Source organism: Schistocerca serialis, chromosome 1 (assembly GCF_023864345.2).
Source record: "Schistocerca serialis cubense isolate TAMUIC-IGC-003099 chromosome 1, iqSchSeri2.2, whole genome shotgun sequence".
NCBI lineage: Eukaryota > Metazoa > Arthropoda > Insecta > Orthoptera > Acrididae > Schistocerca > Schistocerca serialis.
In genome coordinates this window covers 433362487-433381589 of record NC_064638.1, presented here as the reverse complement: position 1 = coordinate 433381589, position 19103 = coordinate 433362487, and the positions used below count along the sequence as shown (strand labels likewise).

The window sequence follows — 19103 nt, the reverse complement described above, 5'->3', positions numbered from 1 at the left end:
TATTGTAAATAAAGAAGAAATGTTAAAGTAAACAGTAAACACATTTTTATCACTTGACTTATCAATTACTTCTCAGATATATCTTCGAAACTGTTTCTGGTTAGCTGTGCAACAGGGAAAAATAAATCTGTATTTTAATCCAAACATTGACAACCAGTGTGGTAAATTGTTGAGATTTTATATAGCTCTTGATAAAAGATAGCAATACTGCTAATTATACCAACCTTGCCAATAATTGATAAGTGATTTCCTTTCTGGGTGGGTTTGAGGTGTGACCCAAAAGTAACATGAATTTCTAATTTCACATATTTTATATATCCAGTTTAAAAATAAAATAAAAAAATGCTATTTATCTTTTATGTCCCTGATGTATGTTTGCATTGGCAGCTGTTTTGAATATTTAGTTTATTGTTGACAGTCAAAAAGGTTAAAGATGTTTTCGAGTGCTTGGTGAATTTTTACTTTCGAAAAAGATGGATCAAAGAGTTTCCACTAAATTTTGCTTGAAAAATGGAATAAAGTTGACTGTGGCTTTTGGCGAATACAATCTGAGTAAGACAAGAGTTTATGAGTGGTATAAATGTTTGAAAGTGGATCAAGAAGACATTGAAGATGACTGCCTGGATGCCCTAGCACGTCAGTCACTGATAACAATGTGGAAGAAGTAAAGAAAATGGTTGAAAATTGCCAAATCTCCATTAGAAACGTTTTTGATGATGTTGGCATATCCTTTTGGTCCTACCAAGCAATTTTTATCAGATTTTTTGGGCTTGAAACATGTAGCAGCAACGTTTGTTGTGAAATTGTTGTATTTCGACCTAAAAGAATGTTGCATACACATTACTCAGCAATTGTTGAATGAAGCCTGCAATGATCCAGAACTTGTAAAGACAGTCATCCTAATGGAAACTGCCCAAACGCCCAAGACCGAAAAAAAAATTCGAGAAGTGTGATCACATGTGAAAGTTCTTCTCATTGTTTTCTTTGAGTACAATGGGATAGTGCATCCTGAGTTTGTTCCTTGTGGTCGTACGGCCAATAAGAAATATTATCTGCAAGTTGTGCACCTTTTGCTTGAAGCAATCTGAAGAAAACTACCAGAATTGTGGCAAAACCATCACGTGAAAATGGCATTGCAGTATGCTCCCACTCACATGTCAATGTTTGTTCATATTGTTTTTGGCAAGAAACAACTGTGTTCACTAGGCACAGCCCCCCTGCAATTTCTTTCTATTCTCTAGGTTGAAGAGATCTTTGAAATGGTTTCGGTGTTGGACCATTGAGGAGATAAAAACAGAATCACAAAGGAGATGAATACCAAAACACAAAGTGAGTTCCTGAAGTGCTTCCAAGATTGGAAATAGCGCTGGCACAAGTGTATTATATCTGAGAGTGATTACTTTAAAGGGGACAAATTTGATGTTGATGAATAACGATTCTGTAAGAAAAAGAAAACTTTGTTACTTTTTGATCACACCTTGTACAGTTCTCTATCTCTATCTCTCTCTCTCTCTCTTTCTCTCTCTCTCTCTCTCTCTCTCTCTCTCTCTCCAGATTATATTTTGGAGTAGTTACAGATACATCTGAAATCGTGCCATAATTTCCTTACTTTGTCTCATTTCAAACAACTACAGGGAATTCATTAATCTGTTCCAGATGAAAGCAGCTCTGTCTCCTTTATTAGCTCGTTTGTCACCTAAAGTTCGTGTTGAGGTCTTGGCACTTAACCTCGATGCCAGTGTTATTAGGACCTTGTCAGCATATGTGGATGCTGAATTTGACTTCCAGCAATCAGTGACAGCAGTAATTGAAAAGTAAGAAATACCAGTTACTCAAATTTTTTTATGAATATTATCTGAAGTATTCTTGGATTTTCCTTTTTTTATATTAATTATTGTGTGTATAATGTAAACCAAAAACTTTATTGAAATTAGAGGGAAGATGATCAGCATCTACATCACTACCCATCTTCAAGCTATTTATTCACCCTTCCATTCTCGAACAGTGTGCAGGAAAATGAAAACACTTAAATCTTCCAGTGCACACTCTGATTTCTCTTATTTGATTGCAGTGATTGTTTCTCCCTAACTCATGCGTACCAACAAAATGATAAATTGCTTTGTTGATTGTTATGTAATGGAAGGGTATATTTTGAATTATTCGAACTGGCTACACAAACTGTAACAGAATTTTGTTTTTGTAGGGCAAAATGTGTAAAACAGTAGAAAAAGGACTTTGATTTACAGAGGATCACTGTATGCCAACGATTCAAGGAAAATATGAGTCTCCTTGTGGACATGTCACAACCACTGTTCTGCCCATGTTTAGAATTGTCCATTTATGCACTGTAGCCAAAAATAGGAGTTATTCGTATTATTTTTGTTCAACGGAGAGCACAAAATATATTACAGGGGGAGATAGAACAGTTGTAGAGCAGTGGTAATTTTTGTCAAGGGCTTGACAGTAGAGTAAAACTAAAAGAAATTATCTCCATCTCTCAGAGAACACTCTCCACATTGCTCCATCATATTCAGATGGTTTGGAAGAGTGACGTTCGTGGCGTTTCCTTCTCAGGTCAACATACCCTGAAGGGAATGTTCCTGCAGTCTAGAAACTATAACTCCAGATATTCGATGAATAGTCATAAGACTTTTAATCATCTCCTCGAAAAAACAAAGTTACATCTTTAATTCTTTGTTTGTTTTGCAGCTACACAACTGCAGTATACATCGAAATCCTCACACCACACTACCGTAGTACACCACCAGAGGAGCAAAAACAAAACTGTGGAGCACACGATAAAATGAATTATTATGCAGTAATTTGTTTTCGGTGGCAGTGGAAATGCTGGACCTGCTGGAAAGGAATTACTGAGCTTTTGTCAACAGGCTGTGCTGTTTTGTTTTGGCTCACCTAGTGGTGTGCTGCAGTACTGTGGAGCAAGGATTTCAAAGTGTGCGAGGATTACAGACAAGTACCTGCAAGCAAACAAAAAATTAATTATGTAACTTTATTTTTTCGAGTTGATACTGACTATGCTTGCAGGAATCCTTGGTCCAGACTGCGCCTGCAGTGTACGCTGTTGTGCAAGGCTACATCAAATGAAATATACAGAAAATGAGGATAAGTAACCACCCTCTTACAAATAAAATTTCAGTAGCGAACAGCTCCATAGCATGATTTGTAAAAAATCTTTAGAGACAAATTTGCAGACAATCTTTCACTAATGTTTGTGTGAGACACACATGTGAGTGCAGAGGTTTGAGTGGATATAAAGAGCAGCAATGTGTCTGATGATAGGCATTTTTTCATCACTGAAAATGTAGCACTGATATTGAAAAATCTCTGCTGGCAAATAATTCTATGAATATGTGGAATATATCACAATTTTATCTACTTGAAAAATGGCTGTATCCAATCATAGGATGGTGTGTCTGGCTACCTTCTCCCACCCAAAGTATGGTAGAGCTGAAATAGCAGTCATTATTTTCCACTTTTCATCCTTGAATGGAACAGCAAGAATCAATAGAAAATGTCTTCTACTGTTCACCTCAATACATTAGCAACCATTGTTAAATTTCTCAAATTTACTTTTATATTTTTGTGCTTATTTTTATTTATAAAGTATCAGTTAAATTATAGTGCCAATATGTCTTTTTATGAGGCAGTTTTTTATTAATGAAAATATTCTTTTATCAGCTCCTTGTGTTATCTCAGCCTTTACCACTACAACATGCAAAGCAGGTCTTATTTTGCTTTTTGCAGCAGTATACAAACAAGATATTGATTACCCTTCGCACTTTCTTTCATTCTCCATTAGCTGCAGGGTAGAGTAAGTAATGCTTAATGTTGCAGATTCAATTTCACTTAAAATACTTCCATACTCATTTTGCCACACAAATTGCTGGTTTATTTGTAATTATGGTGCCTATTTTTGAAATGTAGCTCCTATAAAGTCTACCACAGTTAAAACTGTAAAATGAATTATTCTTTGCCACCTTGTTGCACCAGTTGTTCTTCTAACTTATAAATCTACTTTACTGGCATATATTGTTTCATCATTGTTTCTTTTCTGTACGTGAGAATATAAATGTGATTTTACACAAACAGTGATCTTCACTGAAACAAAATTTGTGCTTTATGGAAAAAATAAGATGAAAAGTTGATAAAGATGAAACAATTTGGAAACAGTTAAATACTAAATCTTCTTTGTCGAGGGATATTTTCCAAGGATTGTAAAATTTTTCAAGAAGTCGTAAATGAAAATAAAAGTGTTATCTACACTAATAATAAAACTATTGAACCATCTGTTTGTCTGTCTGAACACACTAATCTCCAAACAACTTTTTATGGGGTTTTCACATGGAATTTGAACATAGCTTGTGCCAATGTATAGACATTATGTCGTCAAAATCAAGGCACCAGAAAAGGTACAGTGAAACCCCAATTTTATGTTTCCTTCCTCCAGACTGAAGAAATGCAAAATTGAGGGAAATGCAGAATCAAGGAAAACATTAAAATCTACAAAATACAAACAAAAACGTATGTAATTGGCATATATGATTAAAAATTGTAATCCTCTTCAATACAATGTTTATACAATAATTTATGTTAATGAATTTCATCAGTTCTTAAAAAAGTCACACGTGTGTGCAAGTAAAAACTCATCGAAAAATTGAAATTGGTATCTGGGTACAAGGTAATCAAGCTATTTTTTGACATGCTGAAACCACAAATTATACCTCAAAACACACATGTTTGAGAGTTCTTTCCTTTGTGCCTGCCCAGAAAAAATTGAAAATTGGTGAACATGGTGAAGTAAACAGACAACTGCAGAGTATGGTGAAAGGAATCAGAATCTAACATGTGGAGTGCGTGATTTCCTTCTTTAATAAGAGAAACAGTGATGTGAAAAAATAAGTTTATTACCCCAGTTGACATAAAAACCATATTAGAAATTAGCTCAGTGAATTTCTGTGCACTGTGTAAAATGTAAATTTAAAAGAAAGCTGAGGTGCTACAGTTTCGCTTCATGCCTTCTATCGTTGCTGCCAATCTGTATGATCTAGAGTGTTTGGTGCAAAGTATATACATGAGTAGTGTATGTAGTCGTTGCAACTGTAAGCGTCAGATTTGGCCTTGAAAGTCTTTAAAATACACTATCATAAAATACAGCACATGATCAGGTTTTTCAGACTTCACAGAATGCTTTCACCCCTACCTGCATTGCTGTCATTGATGAAGGGCCACTCCCCTTGTGCACACATCCAGCAGCCAAGCTCATTTTACATGTGTTAGTTCAGTGTGGTGACTGCGCTGGCAGTTGGGTGACATAAACAGTTGCCAGCCAATAAGAGCTCACTAGCTGGAAATGACCAATGTTTCTTTGATTCTGACCGAGCATATTCTTTGAGACTCTGTGTTTGAATTTAAAAAGTTTACAGTTGATATTGTTGCTTGATACAGTACATCAGAAATACATGCAGGATTATGAGACTGAGTTGTAAGTGACAGAAGGAAAGGTAGTGGCTAGGCCCCTTCTTCACATATTGGCTTGGACAGGAACATTTCACGTCGACTGTCCTGTTTCCATTGCTGCCACAACCTAGCAGTTGTTGTATCATAATTGCATGGTGAAGCTAAATGTTGCTAGTTGTGTTGGCAATGCCAATTGTGGATTACGTCAGCATTTCCTATCTCATGTCTCCCCTCTCCACAATGGCATAAAATATTCCCCATCTCCACCACCACTTGTGGTGTGAACCATCTGTCTTTTGTGTTACATATAACTCATTCTGTCACATCAAATGTCAGTAGGAAGAAAACAGGACAAAGTCAGGTGAGAAATTGATTAAGAATGTAGAATCGAGGTAAACCTTACTAGGAAGAAATGTAAACTCTAGGAATTTTTAGCATTGATCTTATAGATTTCTGACAGGTGCTACAAATTTATGGCATAGAATCATGAAAAACATAAAATCGGAGAACGTGAAATTGATGTTCCACTGTATCATGATCTAAATTTTTATCCAAAACTGTCACATTTGTCTGTTTGAACATGCTAATTTCCAAAACTACTAGACAAATTTTCATAGGATTTTCATCGGTTACTTGACCATAGCTTGGTGCATCGTACAGGCTTGATTTAATTAAAATTGGATCACAGGAAAAAAAAAAAAGATTTCGCAGTTTAATGTTTTATATATGCAAAAGCACTTTTGTCTGTTATCTTGTCATGACGAAACGGATGAACCGATTTTGATGAAATTAGGTATGTAGATAGTTTGAAACCTGAGGAAGAAAATAAAACAATAGAAACTTCAGCTTGGAATATCAACAGTATAAGGAGAAAGATAGATTACTACTCCTCGCAAAGTTGACACGAGTTGCAGACAGGCAGGTGATAAGACTTTTGCACATTTAGCTTTCAGCCAAAGCACTCTTCAGAAATGGAAAAAATCACATACACACAAAGTCATTCATTCATGCAAGCAAGCACGCCTTCCGCACACATGACCTCCATCTTTTTCTGAAGAGTGCTTTGGCTGAAAGCTAAATACATAACAGTTCTTTTATTGTGTCTATCTGCAACTCAGTTTGTGTCCTCTCAACGGTGAGTAGCAGTCTTATCTTTTTCCTTATAATGAGGAAGATAAGAAGCATCTTTAGAAAGTAAAAAAGGAAAAGTCGGCACGTAGAATTGTGAAATATTGGGTGGAACATTTTTTTTTTTTTTTTTTTTTTTTTTCGGTGATCATAAACCATGTAAAAAAAATATTAAATTTGGTGTATAATGTATAGCTGCTTACATAGTGTGATGCATAAATGTGCAAGCATCAGCTCATGTCTGTCTGCATGTGCCCAGCCATAGCAATGGGTAACAGCTTGTTTAAATTGTAGTTATGCATGCAGAGAGCCGAAAGTTACCACTAATACCTTTATTATTTTGGAATGGAAACACTGCCCTTTAAAACAGTTTATTGTTTTATGTTGCAAGTACAGGTTCTTGTTAACGGGAAAGAAGTGTCCATACAGAAGTGAAAAATGTATGCAGAAAGCTTCCATAATTTGAGGATAATGTCCATTGAGTTTATGTTCACTGTCATTAGCTTGCGTACATTCGGCATGTATTTATGTAGTTTCCATTAGAAATAGTACATTTTATACAGTTTGTTTCATGAAAAATGCAATTATTTTACTTTAGCATTATTAATTGCATAATTATCTTAAATTAAATGACGAAGCAAGAATGAGACTTTTGAATTAACTTCAGTATAAACAGTTTCATACCTTATTGTGGCACATATATTCATCCCTGCAAATTAAGAACCATTCTGTAAAACTTTATAGCCAAGGGTGCCGGCTTTTGAAAATCAATGTGGATGCTGTAAATCACAGTTCACAAATGTTTTGAAAACAAGTCCTTCTAAAAATCCAGTTGAGGTATTTTTAAATGAGCACCACTTGATAAAGGTAAACAAACTTGTTTATTAGGTTCATTTTTTCCATACTAGTTAATTGATACAAAAAAATAATCCACAATATACACAGATTTGTTTTATTTTTTCAAATCCTTCTGTAATTTCTGATTATCACTCACAAAGAATGTGTTCTTATGAACAGCAGATTGTTTAATGAAAATGTTCACCACAGTGTCATGGTTCAAGTTTTTTGCTTTTTTTCTTATGGACATGCATGATAGTGGTGTTCAGTTTCTCGTGCGTTGTGCTGTTGCACAAGTGAATTTTTGATCTTCTAAGGGTGTAAAAAAAAATGTTCTGCTGTGCATTTAGAATCTTGCATACTTAAGGTAATCTTTATCAGTTTCATGACATCTGGAACCAATTCACCAATGTGCATGTCTGAGGAAAAGAAGCTCACTAAGTCGTCCATATTTCCTATGGGATAATTTTTGGAGTCACACCTCCAACATCACATTTCTGTGCAAAGTTAATCTTTCTGCATCAGAGTCATCCATATAAAATTCTATTACATGGCTCCAGTCTTTAACTTTTGAAAAAATAAAGGTTTATATTTATTTGAAGTGAGTCAAGAATTTGGTCCTTGAAACACTGAATCACAATATCTAAAATCTCAAAATAAATCCTGCAGTAATAATCATGGGGTCTGGCAAAAGTGTAGGGTAGAGCACCCATCATCTAGTTTTCAAGAAATCTTTTGAACTATTGGAAGTTTGAGGTCTTCAACATCAGAATTTTTTATCAGTTCCTCACGGAAACTTTCATTAGTTCGAGATAACCTCACAACATCTTGGACAGAATTATTGTCCATGGCCTTTTGGAGCTGTAGAGGGGAATTTGGTAGAAATGGAGTCCAAATTTCAGCTGGCTCTAAAATTTTAATAAGAAGTGTAATGACAGAAAATTTAAGAAACCTTCATTGTTAGCACCAGCATAGGATTTTTTGAGCTAAAATTCCTTGAAGAGCAAAATTAACTGTTCATAATTCTGGAAAATAGTTTTCAGTGAACTTATTCTACATTGCCACGTAACAGGGTAAAAAGTCCAAAGAGCTACAGGATGAACAAAACTAGTACATTGGGCAGCTTGCAGTCACTTTTAGTTGCTTGGGAGGACCCACATTCAAATTTGGCCATTTCTTTCACTTTTGAAAGACAATCTCTCACTACGGTATCATTTTACTTTGCCTTTGAGTCACAAGATTCTAAGAACAGGCCATACAGTGAACAAGCAAAAATTGTCAATTTCTCTGATTTTTGCTTGCCACCCAAAAAAGGTGGCACATGTATTGCCCACTCTGTTAGTAGCAATACCTCTGCGTGACTTGATATCTTGAGAAAAATGAGTGAGAACATCAATTAAAATAGTCCACAATACTTCAGCAGTAGTAAGATTCACTAGTATAGAAACCAAAAAATAAAGGAAATCAAAACTTTCTTGTGTTGACAGACGTCGTTTGTTTAAATGATACCATGTTAAAAAAAAAATGCTAGAACTTACTGCTCCACAAAGAACAGTACCGAGTGAACGATTACCTATCAACACAAAGTAGACATTTTAAATCTCTGCCAGCCATGTCCATTGGATGGAACATTCAAAAACTTGCATGAGATTTCTGCAAGAGAGTAGCACTGAACACTTGTCAGTCGTTTCTGGAGGACTAAGAAGCACTAGGCTATGCTTTCATCTTGTATGGGCCAGTGTGAGGGCACAACATCAAAACTGAAATAAGTGAAACTTTTCTCCATTTTTAAATATTCTATTCTATTTTCCTTCCTGATTTTGTGTGGGTATTGAGTGCTCCAAAAAATTTCAGGTAGGGTGCATGAGCACTGGAGCACCCATGGAGTGGGGCACCCCTGTATATAGCCTTCAGTAGTTGGGTGAAACATTATCTTGGATAATGTCAAGGGAAGCAGAAGGAAAAAACTAATTGTAGTGTGTAACCATGTTACATTATGAGTATCATTTGAATTTCTTTTTCTTTCTAGGCATCCCCGTCATAAGAAGTACATCATAAGAATCTGTGAAGAGATAATGGACTTGAGGAGTGGAAAGAATAGTCCAGTCATTGTTTTATACAGTGTCGAAGAAAATGTCATTAGAATGTTGATGTAAGGTGAAATATGTTATGAAATGAAACTGCCAGCGATGGTAAAAAAGTAAATATTTTGCTAAATTAATTTTCTTTACGTGGCATTTTAGTTATTGTGTTTACAGTTAACATATATGTTAAATGTTAGTGTTCATGAATGTTATTTTTGCCTTCACAAATTGAAAAGTTTCTGTTTGAGAGGATACAAGACAAAAGCAATTGTTTTGAGTTAAAAAGGTCTGTAATGACCTTGCTGTACAAAGGCAGTGTTAAACACTTGTCACTGTTTTGTGATACAGGATATACATGAACAGCCACCAATCATTGTTTTTCAGTTATTCCTGTATATCCTGTACAACCTTTCATAGTCTACTTATTATTTCTGTTTGAAAATGTGAGCTACTTTTTGTTATAATTACTTCAGAATTTTACACTGCCTTACTTAATTATTGTGTAATAGTATACTGAATGCTTGCACAATGTGAACTGTAGAAAATTCAACTAAGCTATGTTAGTTGAATAGTTTGATCATAATCAATTTGCTCTCACTTCTTATTTGATAAGTAAGTTTGTGTTGTATAAAAGCAGAACATTATGTGACAAATGTTTGTGTGTACATTCTTCCAAGGCAATATTGAAATACTGTTTTGCCCCCCTTTTGCAGTAAACTTTTAATTATTGATGGAAGCAGAATACATTAATATAAGACTGGCCAAAGCCAGTGATTCTTCAGACAGAACATCAGGAATTTTATTGCAGAAGTCCACTAGTTTACTCCTTTTCATAAGTGAATATTGTGTAATTTCATTATAGTCCCACTGGTCCTTCCCCTTTTCCTAAAAACAGTCTTGTATTTAATCAGGCCTGTTTTGTTCTGTTGTTGAATCAAGATCTCTTGCTTTCAGTATACAATGGTAACAATTTTCTATCTCTGTTTCATATTTGGCAGTTTAGTTTTTTGTATATGTAGTGATCTGAAGTCCTATGATAATGGCTATTATATTGTTATTTTCTCTGATGAAGGCTATTTGAAGATTTTTCACGTGCTTCATTAAAAAAAATTGGGTGGGGGCAGCACCATAATACGTGTCATCTGGTGTTTTATTTTATTTTTTTTAAAAAAAGATGTGGAGCCCCTCCATGCCCACACTGGCATGATGGCCACTTTGAAAGGTCTACTGCCATCTCTGCGTAAGGGTTAGTATTCACTAAAGTGAGGTGTCGCAGGATGTGGGTACTGCGATATTTGTGTACGTCTGGTTAAGATTAACCATTTACATGCGCTCATCTGGAGATAGACTAGGTCGAAAGTCAAACAAAGGGCAGCAGTTTGAAGGGCAGAGGGAAAACAGTGCGAAGGCAAGCGCCAAGGGAAGAAAACCTCAGCAATAGTTAGGTCAGGTAGTAAGAGCAGTAGCGGATGTCTTACTGACTGCAATAGGTCATGGAAGTTAAGTTAGAGGCGGGTATCATGCAAGCGGATACCGTGTCAAGCCATATGTTCATCGTAAGAGATCAGTCTGTGACAATGCTGCAGCACGGTGCGCTGCAGTTTAGGCTTTGAGAGCTCCCTGCCGCACTGCATCAGTGGTGGGTGAGCATCGAAGCCAAGCGCTTGGAGATGTGCTTGGCTATGATATCACACATCACTGCCCACGACCCTAATACTGCACCAAATGTACAGAGGAGGGTGGGACAGGTGTATGACATTTGTCGCACATCTGTTCTGCATTCCTGGTGGGTTGCAGTGTCAAAGGCTTCTTCCCTGTATCTGCCTTCTTCTTCTGCCCATTCTGTGATGCAAAGACACAACAATTTTGCTGTGTCATAATAACGACGCACGACAATTTGCTTAGCATCGCAGCACAGTCCAAGCACAGCTTCACAGCTCTTCTTCTGGCCAAGCACAGGTAACTCACTTCACCAGTGACGTACGCCCTCTGCTGCTCAAGTGCAACTTGTGTCATCTGGTAAACACTGACTAACTTGCATCCTTACCAATTTTATGCATTACATACCTGTTTTGGACGAAAAAAGATGATCTCATTGAAACAAAATTTTGAAGAGAGAGAGAGAGAGAGAGAGAGAGAGAGAGAGAGAGAGAGAGAGAGAGAGAGAGAGAGTGTGTATGTACACTAAAACCGGGTGGACTCCATATGGCACTACACTGAAAATAAGTGTAATGACTGTTTTTATTATCGGTCCATCTTATTTAAGGTGAAACAGGGCAAGTGAGACCATAAATTGCTGCACTGGTTGGACTTAAACAATAACAAATCTTTTACTTTTGTCAATTATATTATCAGTTTACAGAAGAAAGAATTTTTTTTCTTAGCTTACTTAAAAAGACATCAAAACTACTGGGCTCATGATATTCCTTTCCAAGTTCCATGTTAATGCTAAGTATATGCATTTATGGGCAACAGGGGTGAAGTGCAAGGGCCACTCTTTTTTAATACCGTGGTTCTGGAATCTGTCCAATATCATTATTAGGTATTTATTAAGAATATTTTGTTAAAAGAGTGATAAATGAAATTGAATTGTTAATGGAAAATTGTCACTCATTATCTAAAAGTACAACATTGCAAGAATTAATTTTATTGCAGACAGTCAGTTTATGTGCATTAATACATTGTTAACTCAGTATTGTAACTAATGAATGATGTGAAAAGATAATTGAAAGGTTTGCTACAAGAAAAGGAGATAGCTCCAGTTTTTCAAATTTTCGATGTATTGAAAGAAATGTTTCTAAAAATCAGAATTCTTATTGTGTGAAAAATATTCTTTCAGATAAAGTTCTATAATGCTTCTAACCTGTTATGACAGCCTATTCACTGTAAAATATATTTCTCAGATCATGTGATGTATCTCATCGTTGGATGAGATTTCTTGTCACAAAATAGATCTTCAGTCTACTTTTAGGAAATAGATTTCATAATAAGTAAATTTTATATGCCATGGCACTACGCAAATGCCGTTTTACAAATTTGTTCCTTTTTATCTCCAAGGGGAACAGAATGCCCATTTTCACTCTTCTTTGTTAAAACTCACTTGATTCTTATGAGTCCTCATAATTAGCATCTTGTGCTCACTTTTTACGTATCTTATTAAAAGAATCTAGTAGGCACACTTTTCCATGAGTAGTAGGTTTACTGAAACACACAATCATAGTCAGTAACTCAATGTAATTTATTTTTTCTGCATACATGTTTGTATGCCCACACAATCATAGCCAGCAGTTTGAAGTAATTTATCTCCTCTACATACATTTTTGTATGTCTTGCATTCAGTCATCCATCATTTCCTTACATTTCATATCCATTCAAAAAGTTCCAAAAAATTCACCTTTTTCTAAACAGGAATACAATTAGTATTTACACTAGCTTTGTTAGAAGTGATTTCTTCTTCATTAGCAGGTTCGTATAAATTATTACAACAAGAAATACACACTCATCTCTTGGGAATTACTCATTATTCTTACAATAATATGCAGTATTTAATTTATTAGAACTACTACTGTGAGACACAACTGAAAAACATGTGAAAACACCATTTCTGTAAACAGATCACATTTGTTGTCTAATGCAACAAAGAAAACAAGCCAGCAAGACTGGCAGTCATCCCTCCCCTCTCTCTCCCCCGTCTTGATGAATAGGGAACAAAGGGCTGGAGCTACACCCTTCTTGGATACAACGAAAGGCCTTTTCTATCTCTCTCCCTTCACCCCCCTCCCCCAAAGTTTTTGCAAGTAACTCCAAACTCAATCAGGATTAAGGGTTAAGCTATCTACATTTTGTAGCAAACCCTTCAATATATGCATGGCTTCAAATTTCTGGAAAAGGTAAACACATTTACCCATCTTCCCATTCCATATAACAAATATCATTGTCCTCTGATCATGTATAGATGAAGGAGAACAAGTTTGAATTTTTCTTGCAGATTTCATTGTTTCAGTATTCCTCTTTACTTCAGCCAAAATTCTGTCCACTAAGAAATTTTTTTGTCTTTTTAGATGAAAATCTATCAGTGTCCTCTATACAGAATTCAGCATCTGAAAGTGCTTATTGTAATAACTTGTAATAATTCCTTGAAATATGCTCTTCCTTTTCTTTACTTTTACTGTGTTATAAATGGACCATAGTTGTAGTTCGTTTTCCAAAGACAGAATAGGGCCAGGATAAGTGTGCATTATGGTATGCTTTTCCCCCAGAACACACAGGATGCACTACCCCAGTAAGAAATAATCATGGGGTAAGTGTTTGCCATGAAACTAATGAGACTAAATCATACAAAAGAATAATCATTTGGCTCTTTCAGATTAGGAATGATGATGAATAATATTGCAAACAATATAATCATAATATGATAGCAGATTCCTTCATAATCAGAGTTCAAAAACATACTGTACTCTCTAAATTAAAGCTTTCACAGTTCTGTCATAGATAATGAAATATCTGCTAAGATGAATGTAGAGATAGCTTCAATCTAATGGTGGACAGAAGTACTGAGTAATATTTCACTTTTCACAACAGTGAGCTGCAGTGTACGGTTGACAGCCAAAGAATATCATGTCGAGTACACTTACACTTGCACCACTTCACTCAATTGAAAGCCAAGGTGTATAGTGATAGACTGGAACAAAACCTTGTTCCAGGGTGTTCAGCTCGGTTCATTCTATGAGTTACTGCCTTCGGTGAAAACCCAATACCACTGTCACAGTTTCTAATTTTTCCTCTACAGCTGATTGCCTCAGCTTATGTTGTCTAAATGATCATGTATCATCAAGTGAAATAGTAGTTGTATTTTACTATTACAGTACTGCATAAATCATAGGAAAACATCTGACAACTCACTTAAACAGACACACCAAATTGTCATAAAACTCTTCTTTCATACAAATGTTCGAAGGGTTAATGACAGATTTCATTTAAAAAATTACAATAAAATATGTCTGAGTAATCCTTTTATAGAAAATTGATTTTATCTCAACAGTATCTCAGTTTCATTTGGAAAGTGATGCAAGCGAAGAATATCGAAGACGCTTGCATTTATATATTAGTCAGTACATCTCACTCACATTGCCTTTACACTGTCAGGTAGTATAAAAGCCTGATCTCTCACATTTTTTGTTGTTAAGGTATTGGTAGGAAATATCTCCTGCAATTTTTATTCTCTACCACAGATCTTGTTTGCTATGCCCAAACCACCTCTGCTTGTCTTTTTTTCTTACCTCCAACTAAACATTGAATTTGTAGTATATCTCTGTTTCTTTTAACGTGTCTAGACAAACATATTTCTTTATATTATTTCATCATACCAGCCTTTTCTTTCATGCCAGTCAACGTCATTTCACACTCCTCTGTTTTACTGTCTTTTTCACAAGCCTATACCAGTACTGTATGTTGCACTATATGTTGTGCTGTGATGTAATTCTTAGATATGTATTACCTTTTTGTAATATTTTCATGCTTTACAGGAATCTTCCAATATTCTGCTACAATCATTGAAATATTTGTTATCTTGTAGTAAAGTGCTAACAAATTATTTGAGATTTCCCCAGTTTGTTGAGGTGGTGTACCTAATATAAAACCTGCTCCTTCAGCTCTCCTTTTCACAGTCAGTACATATCTTTGTACTTTTCCTGGTCAGTACATATCTTTGTCTATGCACTAGTTTAATGAATAGAATTGTGAGGAAGGAAAGATCAGTATTGAACTGAGTGATTGATTGTCCCATACTCTTTTTTCGTAAGTGTGTAATATGGTAGGTGTATGGTAATGACATCAGAATACTGGGTACTGTACTGCAAACAATAATTAGAACACCAGTATCTTTTACAAATACAATTACTGTCAACAATACTTATATAATTGGCCAACACTCAATTAACAGTGGAGTACAGTGTGCCTTTATCATCACTTTTATATTTTTGCAGGTCTTCCTATTCGAAGGAGTATAAGTGCTACTTAACTAATATTGTGCATTATGTGAAAAAAGAAAGAGATGTAATTTTGTTAAAAGTATTGTAGTTTTTAATTGATGAACTTTGTAAACTGTAAAATTTTCTACTACAGTTTTCAATTATGATCTTTCATGAAATGTTCAAATACATATATTGCCTGTAAAGGTACTATGATGTCTTTACAAATTTTTCTACATTGTTGTAACAGTGCCAGCAATTGAATTAATTTCAAATGTCAATCATAATTTATGTACTTCTCCAGTATTTCATGCATCACGCAAACTGGATCTAATTGCTGTAATCTTACATAAAAGCTGTAATTTCTTGTAAGTTTCATGTATGTGTTGTATCTGCTCATAAAGCATTTATTTATCTTTGTTACACAAGTTTTGTCTAAAAATAAATTGTACCTGAACCTTAACAAATAAAATGGAAGATGATTTCCTTCAGCTTGTGTGTCAATATCCCAACAACTTTAACATAATTGTTTGCGACTTTCACTTTTTTTATTAAGTTTCATGTTCTAAAATCATGCAAGTCAAGAGATTAAATATATGTACGAACTATTGCCATATACAAAAATGTAAATATCAAGTTGTGTTTAAACGTGAAGATAATTTTTCAGAAATATCTTTAAGAATTATTGTGCATGAAATGCAACATGCGGCTATAACCAATTTGTGTATTTTTTTTTTAAATAATGAACTGTTGTAGAAACTTCAACTTCTTTAAATTCTGAAGTGAGAAAATCAGACCACTAAGCCACCTTCATTTACATTTCTTAGTAGTAGAGCAGTAATGGTGGTATGCATCCATGGATCTTTCTTAGGCCACATCCTCCAGGAGTGACAGAAGGGACTGACAGTGTGCAACACCTGCATGCATTACAATCCTACTACAAAGAGCAGTATAGGGGCTATATCCCTTGGATGTCACGCATGTTGAGCAAAAAACTCTCTCTACAAGATGGCTCCTAGAACAGACCAGCTGTTCTAACAAATTGTGCCTATAAACCATTCAATGTTGTAGATCGAGAATAAGGCAACGTAATTAGCTTTACTTAAGAAAATAAGGCGAAAAAAGAGTGGTAGGTAGGAAATTTACAAAGGGAGGAATCTTCACAGAGAATTTCATCATTTGTATCATCAACTACAATGAGCACAGATATGAGTGACTACCTCATCAATGAATTAAAGACAAAGTTTTGCTATTTGGGCACAAACTTTCGGCAGCCGATAACCAAGGGAGAATGACTGACTATCGCAAGTACAGAAGAGTGATGGGGGTCTAGTACTGAGGTGTCTGTGGTTCTTTGACCAATAATCTGAATTGTGATGGATCCTGACTCCACTACAATCCTACCATTTATTGTGTGTACTAAGTTTTATATATACTACTAACTCTGCATCTTGAAGAATGTTTTTTAGGGCTTACCCTACTTTAAGTGTGTACTCACCTATCCTAAGGTACCACACACGTGTTAAATTCCTAACAAAACACATTGAAAAACCTGGAAATTTTACTGTTATTTGATTGTTGGGAACATAATTCAACTGCAGTCAATGTTAATTACAAGTTTTCACTAAATCTATTTAATATCCATAAATAAAGCATAATTTCTTAATATAAAAAAGAGATCAAAATTTATGTGAAATGATTTGTTTGAATTAAGAAATAAAATAATCGTGATTTTGAGCATTATTCAAAGACATGTCAAATGTTTCTATAATCTGTTTCATTTATTACCTTTAGACAAAAGGTTGACTCAGTTTTTTTTTAAATTCAGAAACCATCGTCTTATTGATATGTGACTTGCCTTCCTAGTATCTTCTGTTCTCAAAATGACCTGAATTTCATATTCGAAGGAAGCCGTTTTGACAGTTAAGTATCACATCAATGTACCTCTTTATGCATGAAGTAGCTGGATCTTGAGGAGGTGAACTTTTTGACACTCCTTTTACATAGCTAGCAGCAGCTGTTCGTGAAATATTTCAGTTTTCTCTCAATTAATTAAATTTTTCTTAATAACCCTGATTACATTCAAGTAATTTTTTTTTCTTTTAAACTAGATTGCATGCTGGTCAGTTTGATACCCCATTTGTCCATTTCCCACTCTTCGTTTAGCTTTGAAAACTGGGCAAAAACGATCGTGTAATTTATAGGAAGTCTTTTTTTCTGCTTTGCTCAAAAATTTGACCAAAATGTTTTCAGTCTCAGTCATATATCAAAATACTTTAGTGTCTTGAACCATGTATAAAATATGACTGTTTTTATGACTACATAATTGCTGATGCGCAGGGATGGAATTGGAGGTGCCGTGTGCAACCTGTCCACTACATATACGAGGTGTGTTGAAAAAGAAACCAAACTTCTGCTGTATCAGCTTTATTACTTATTGTACAACATTTCAAGCACTGTCCCCTTCAAAATAGTTCCATCTACTGGCAATATACCGTTCCCCTCATTTCTTCCAGTTTTGGATTGCCTCCAAGAACACATTTTGTGCGATGACGCACAGCTTTCTTGTTGTACTGCCCTGTATCTCCTTTGTGGTTTGGAAATGATGTCCTTTCAATGTGTTTTTCAGTTTGGGAAACAGGAAAAAGTCTGCTGAGGCTAGGTCCGAAGAATAACATGGACAGGGCACAACAGGAATGTGGTGTTTTGCTAGATAGCTGGAGACAAGGAGTGGTGCATGGATTGGTACATTGTTATGATGCAGCATCCAACTTTGGTTTTCTCACAATTCAGACCTCTTCCTGCCCACAGCATTTCTCATGTGCACTAGGTTTCCCTGGTAGACCTCCTTGTTTACCATCTGACCATGTGGCACAAATTCATGAAGCATAATGCCTTTTTAGTACAAAAAATACAACCATTACCACTTTGATCTTTGACTGATCTTTTTTTGGTGAGATGACCCTTTGCACACCCACTGTGATGACTGCATCTTCATTTCAGCGTCATAGCTGTAAACCCAAGTCTCATTGCCTGTTATGATGTTCTTAAGAAAGTTTTTATTGTCATTAACAGTGGCAAGCAGTTCCTCACATATTTCAACATGGGTCTGTTTTTGGTCTTAGTCAACAAACGCAGTACGAATTCTGCACTGACACAACACATCTCAAGTTTTTCACTCAAAATTTGATGGCATGATCGTATGTTGATGCCCATCTCCTCAGCAACTTCCCGAACAGTTAAACGATGATTTCCATGACCATCATCTGTTGATGTGGAAGGATGCCCAGACAGAGAATTGTCACAGACCGACATTCTGCCCAGTTGAGAATGTTAACCCACCTGTAGCACTGCATGCGATTCATACAGTCCTCCCCGAATGCTTGGCTAAGCATTTGAAATGTTTCTGTGAAAGTTTTGTCAACTTTGTAGCAGAATCACACACACACACACACACACTGTTGTTCAAGTTTCTTCATTGCACTAATCCGACGAGCGGGATGTACGTGTGATTACTTCAGTGCCTGAGGTTCGCTTGCTAATTGTCCAAGCAACATGAGGCAAATGGCAGTTTGTTGTCTAAACCTGCCACTAGGTGTACTTGGCA

At 35.6% G+C, this 19103-nt stretch overlaps 1 protein-coding gene across 1 annotated transcript in view; it reads left to right on the top strand.

Annotated features, from left to right (window-relative positions):
• Window positions 1–15987, top strand: part of LOC126472623 (eIF-2-alpha kinase GCN2) — a 304310-nt gene extending 288323 nt beyond the window's left edge. The window contains exons 27-28 of the mRNA XM_050099946.1: window positions 1657–1814; window positions 9473–15987. Of these exons, the coding sequence (XP_049955903.1) occupies window positions 1657–1814; window positions 9473–9599 (285 nt within the window). The 3' untranslated portion in view covers window positions 9600–15987. The remainder of the gene's footprint in view (window positions 1–1656; window positions 1815–9472) is intronic.
• Window positions 15988–19103: the final 3116 nt, after the last annotated feature.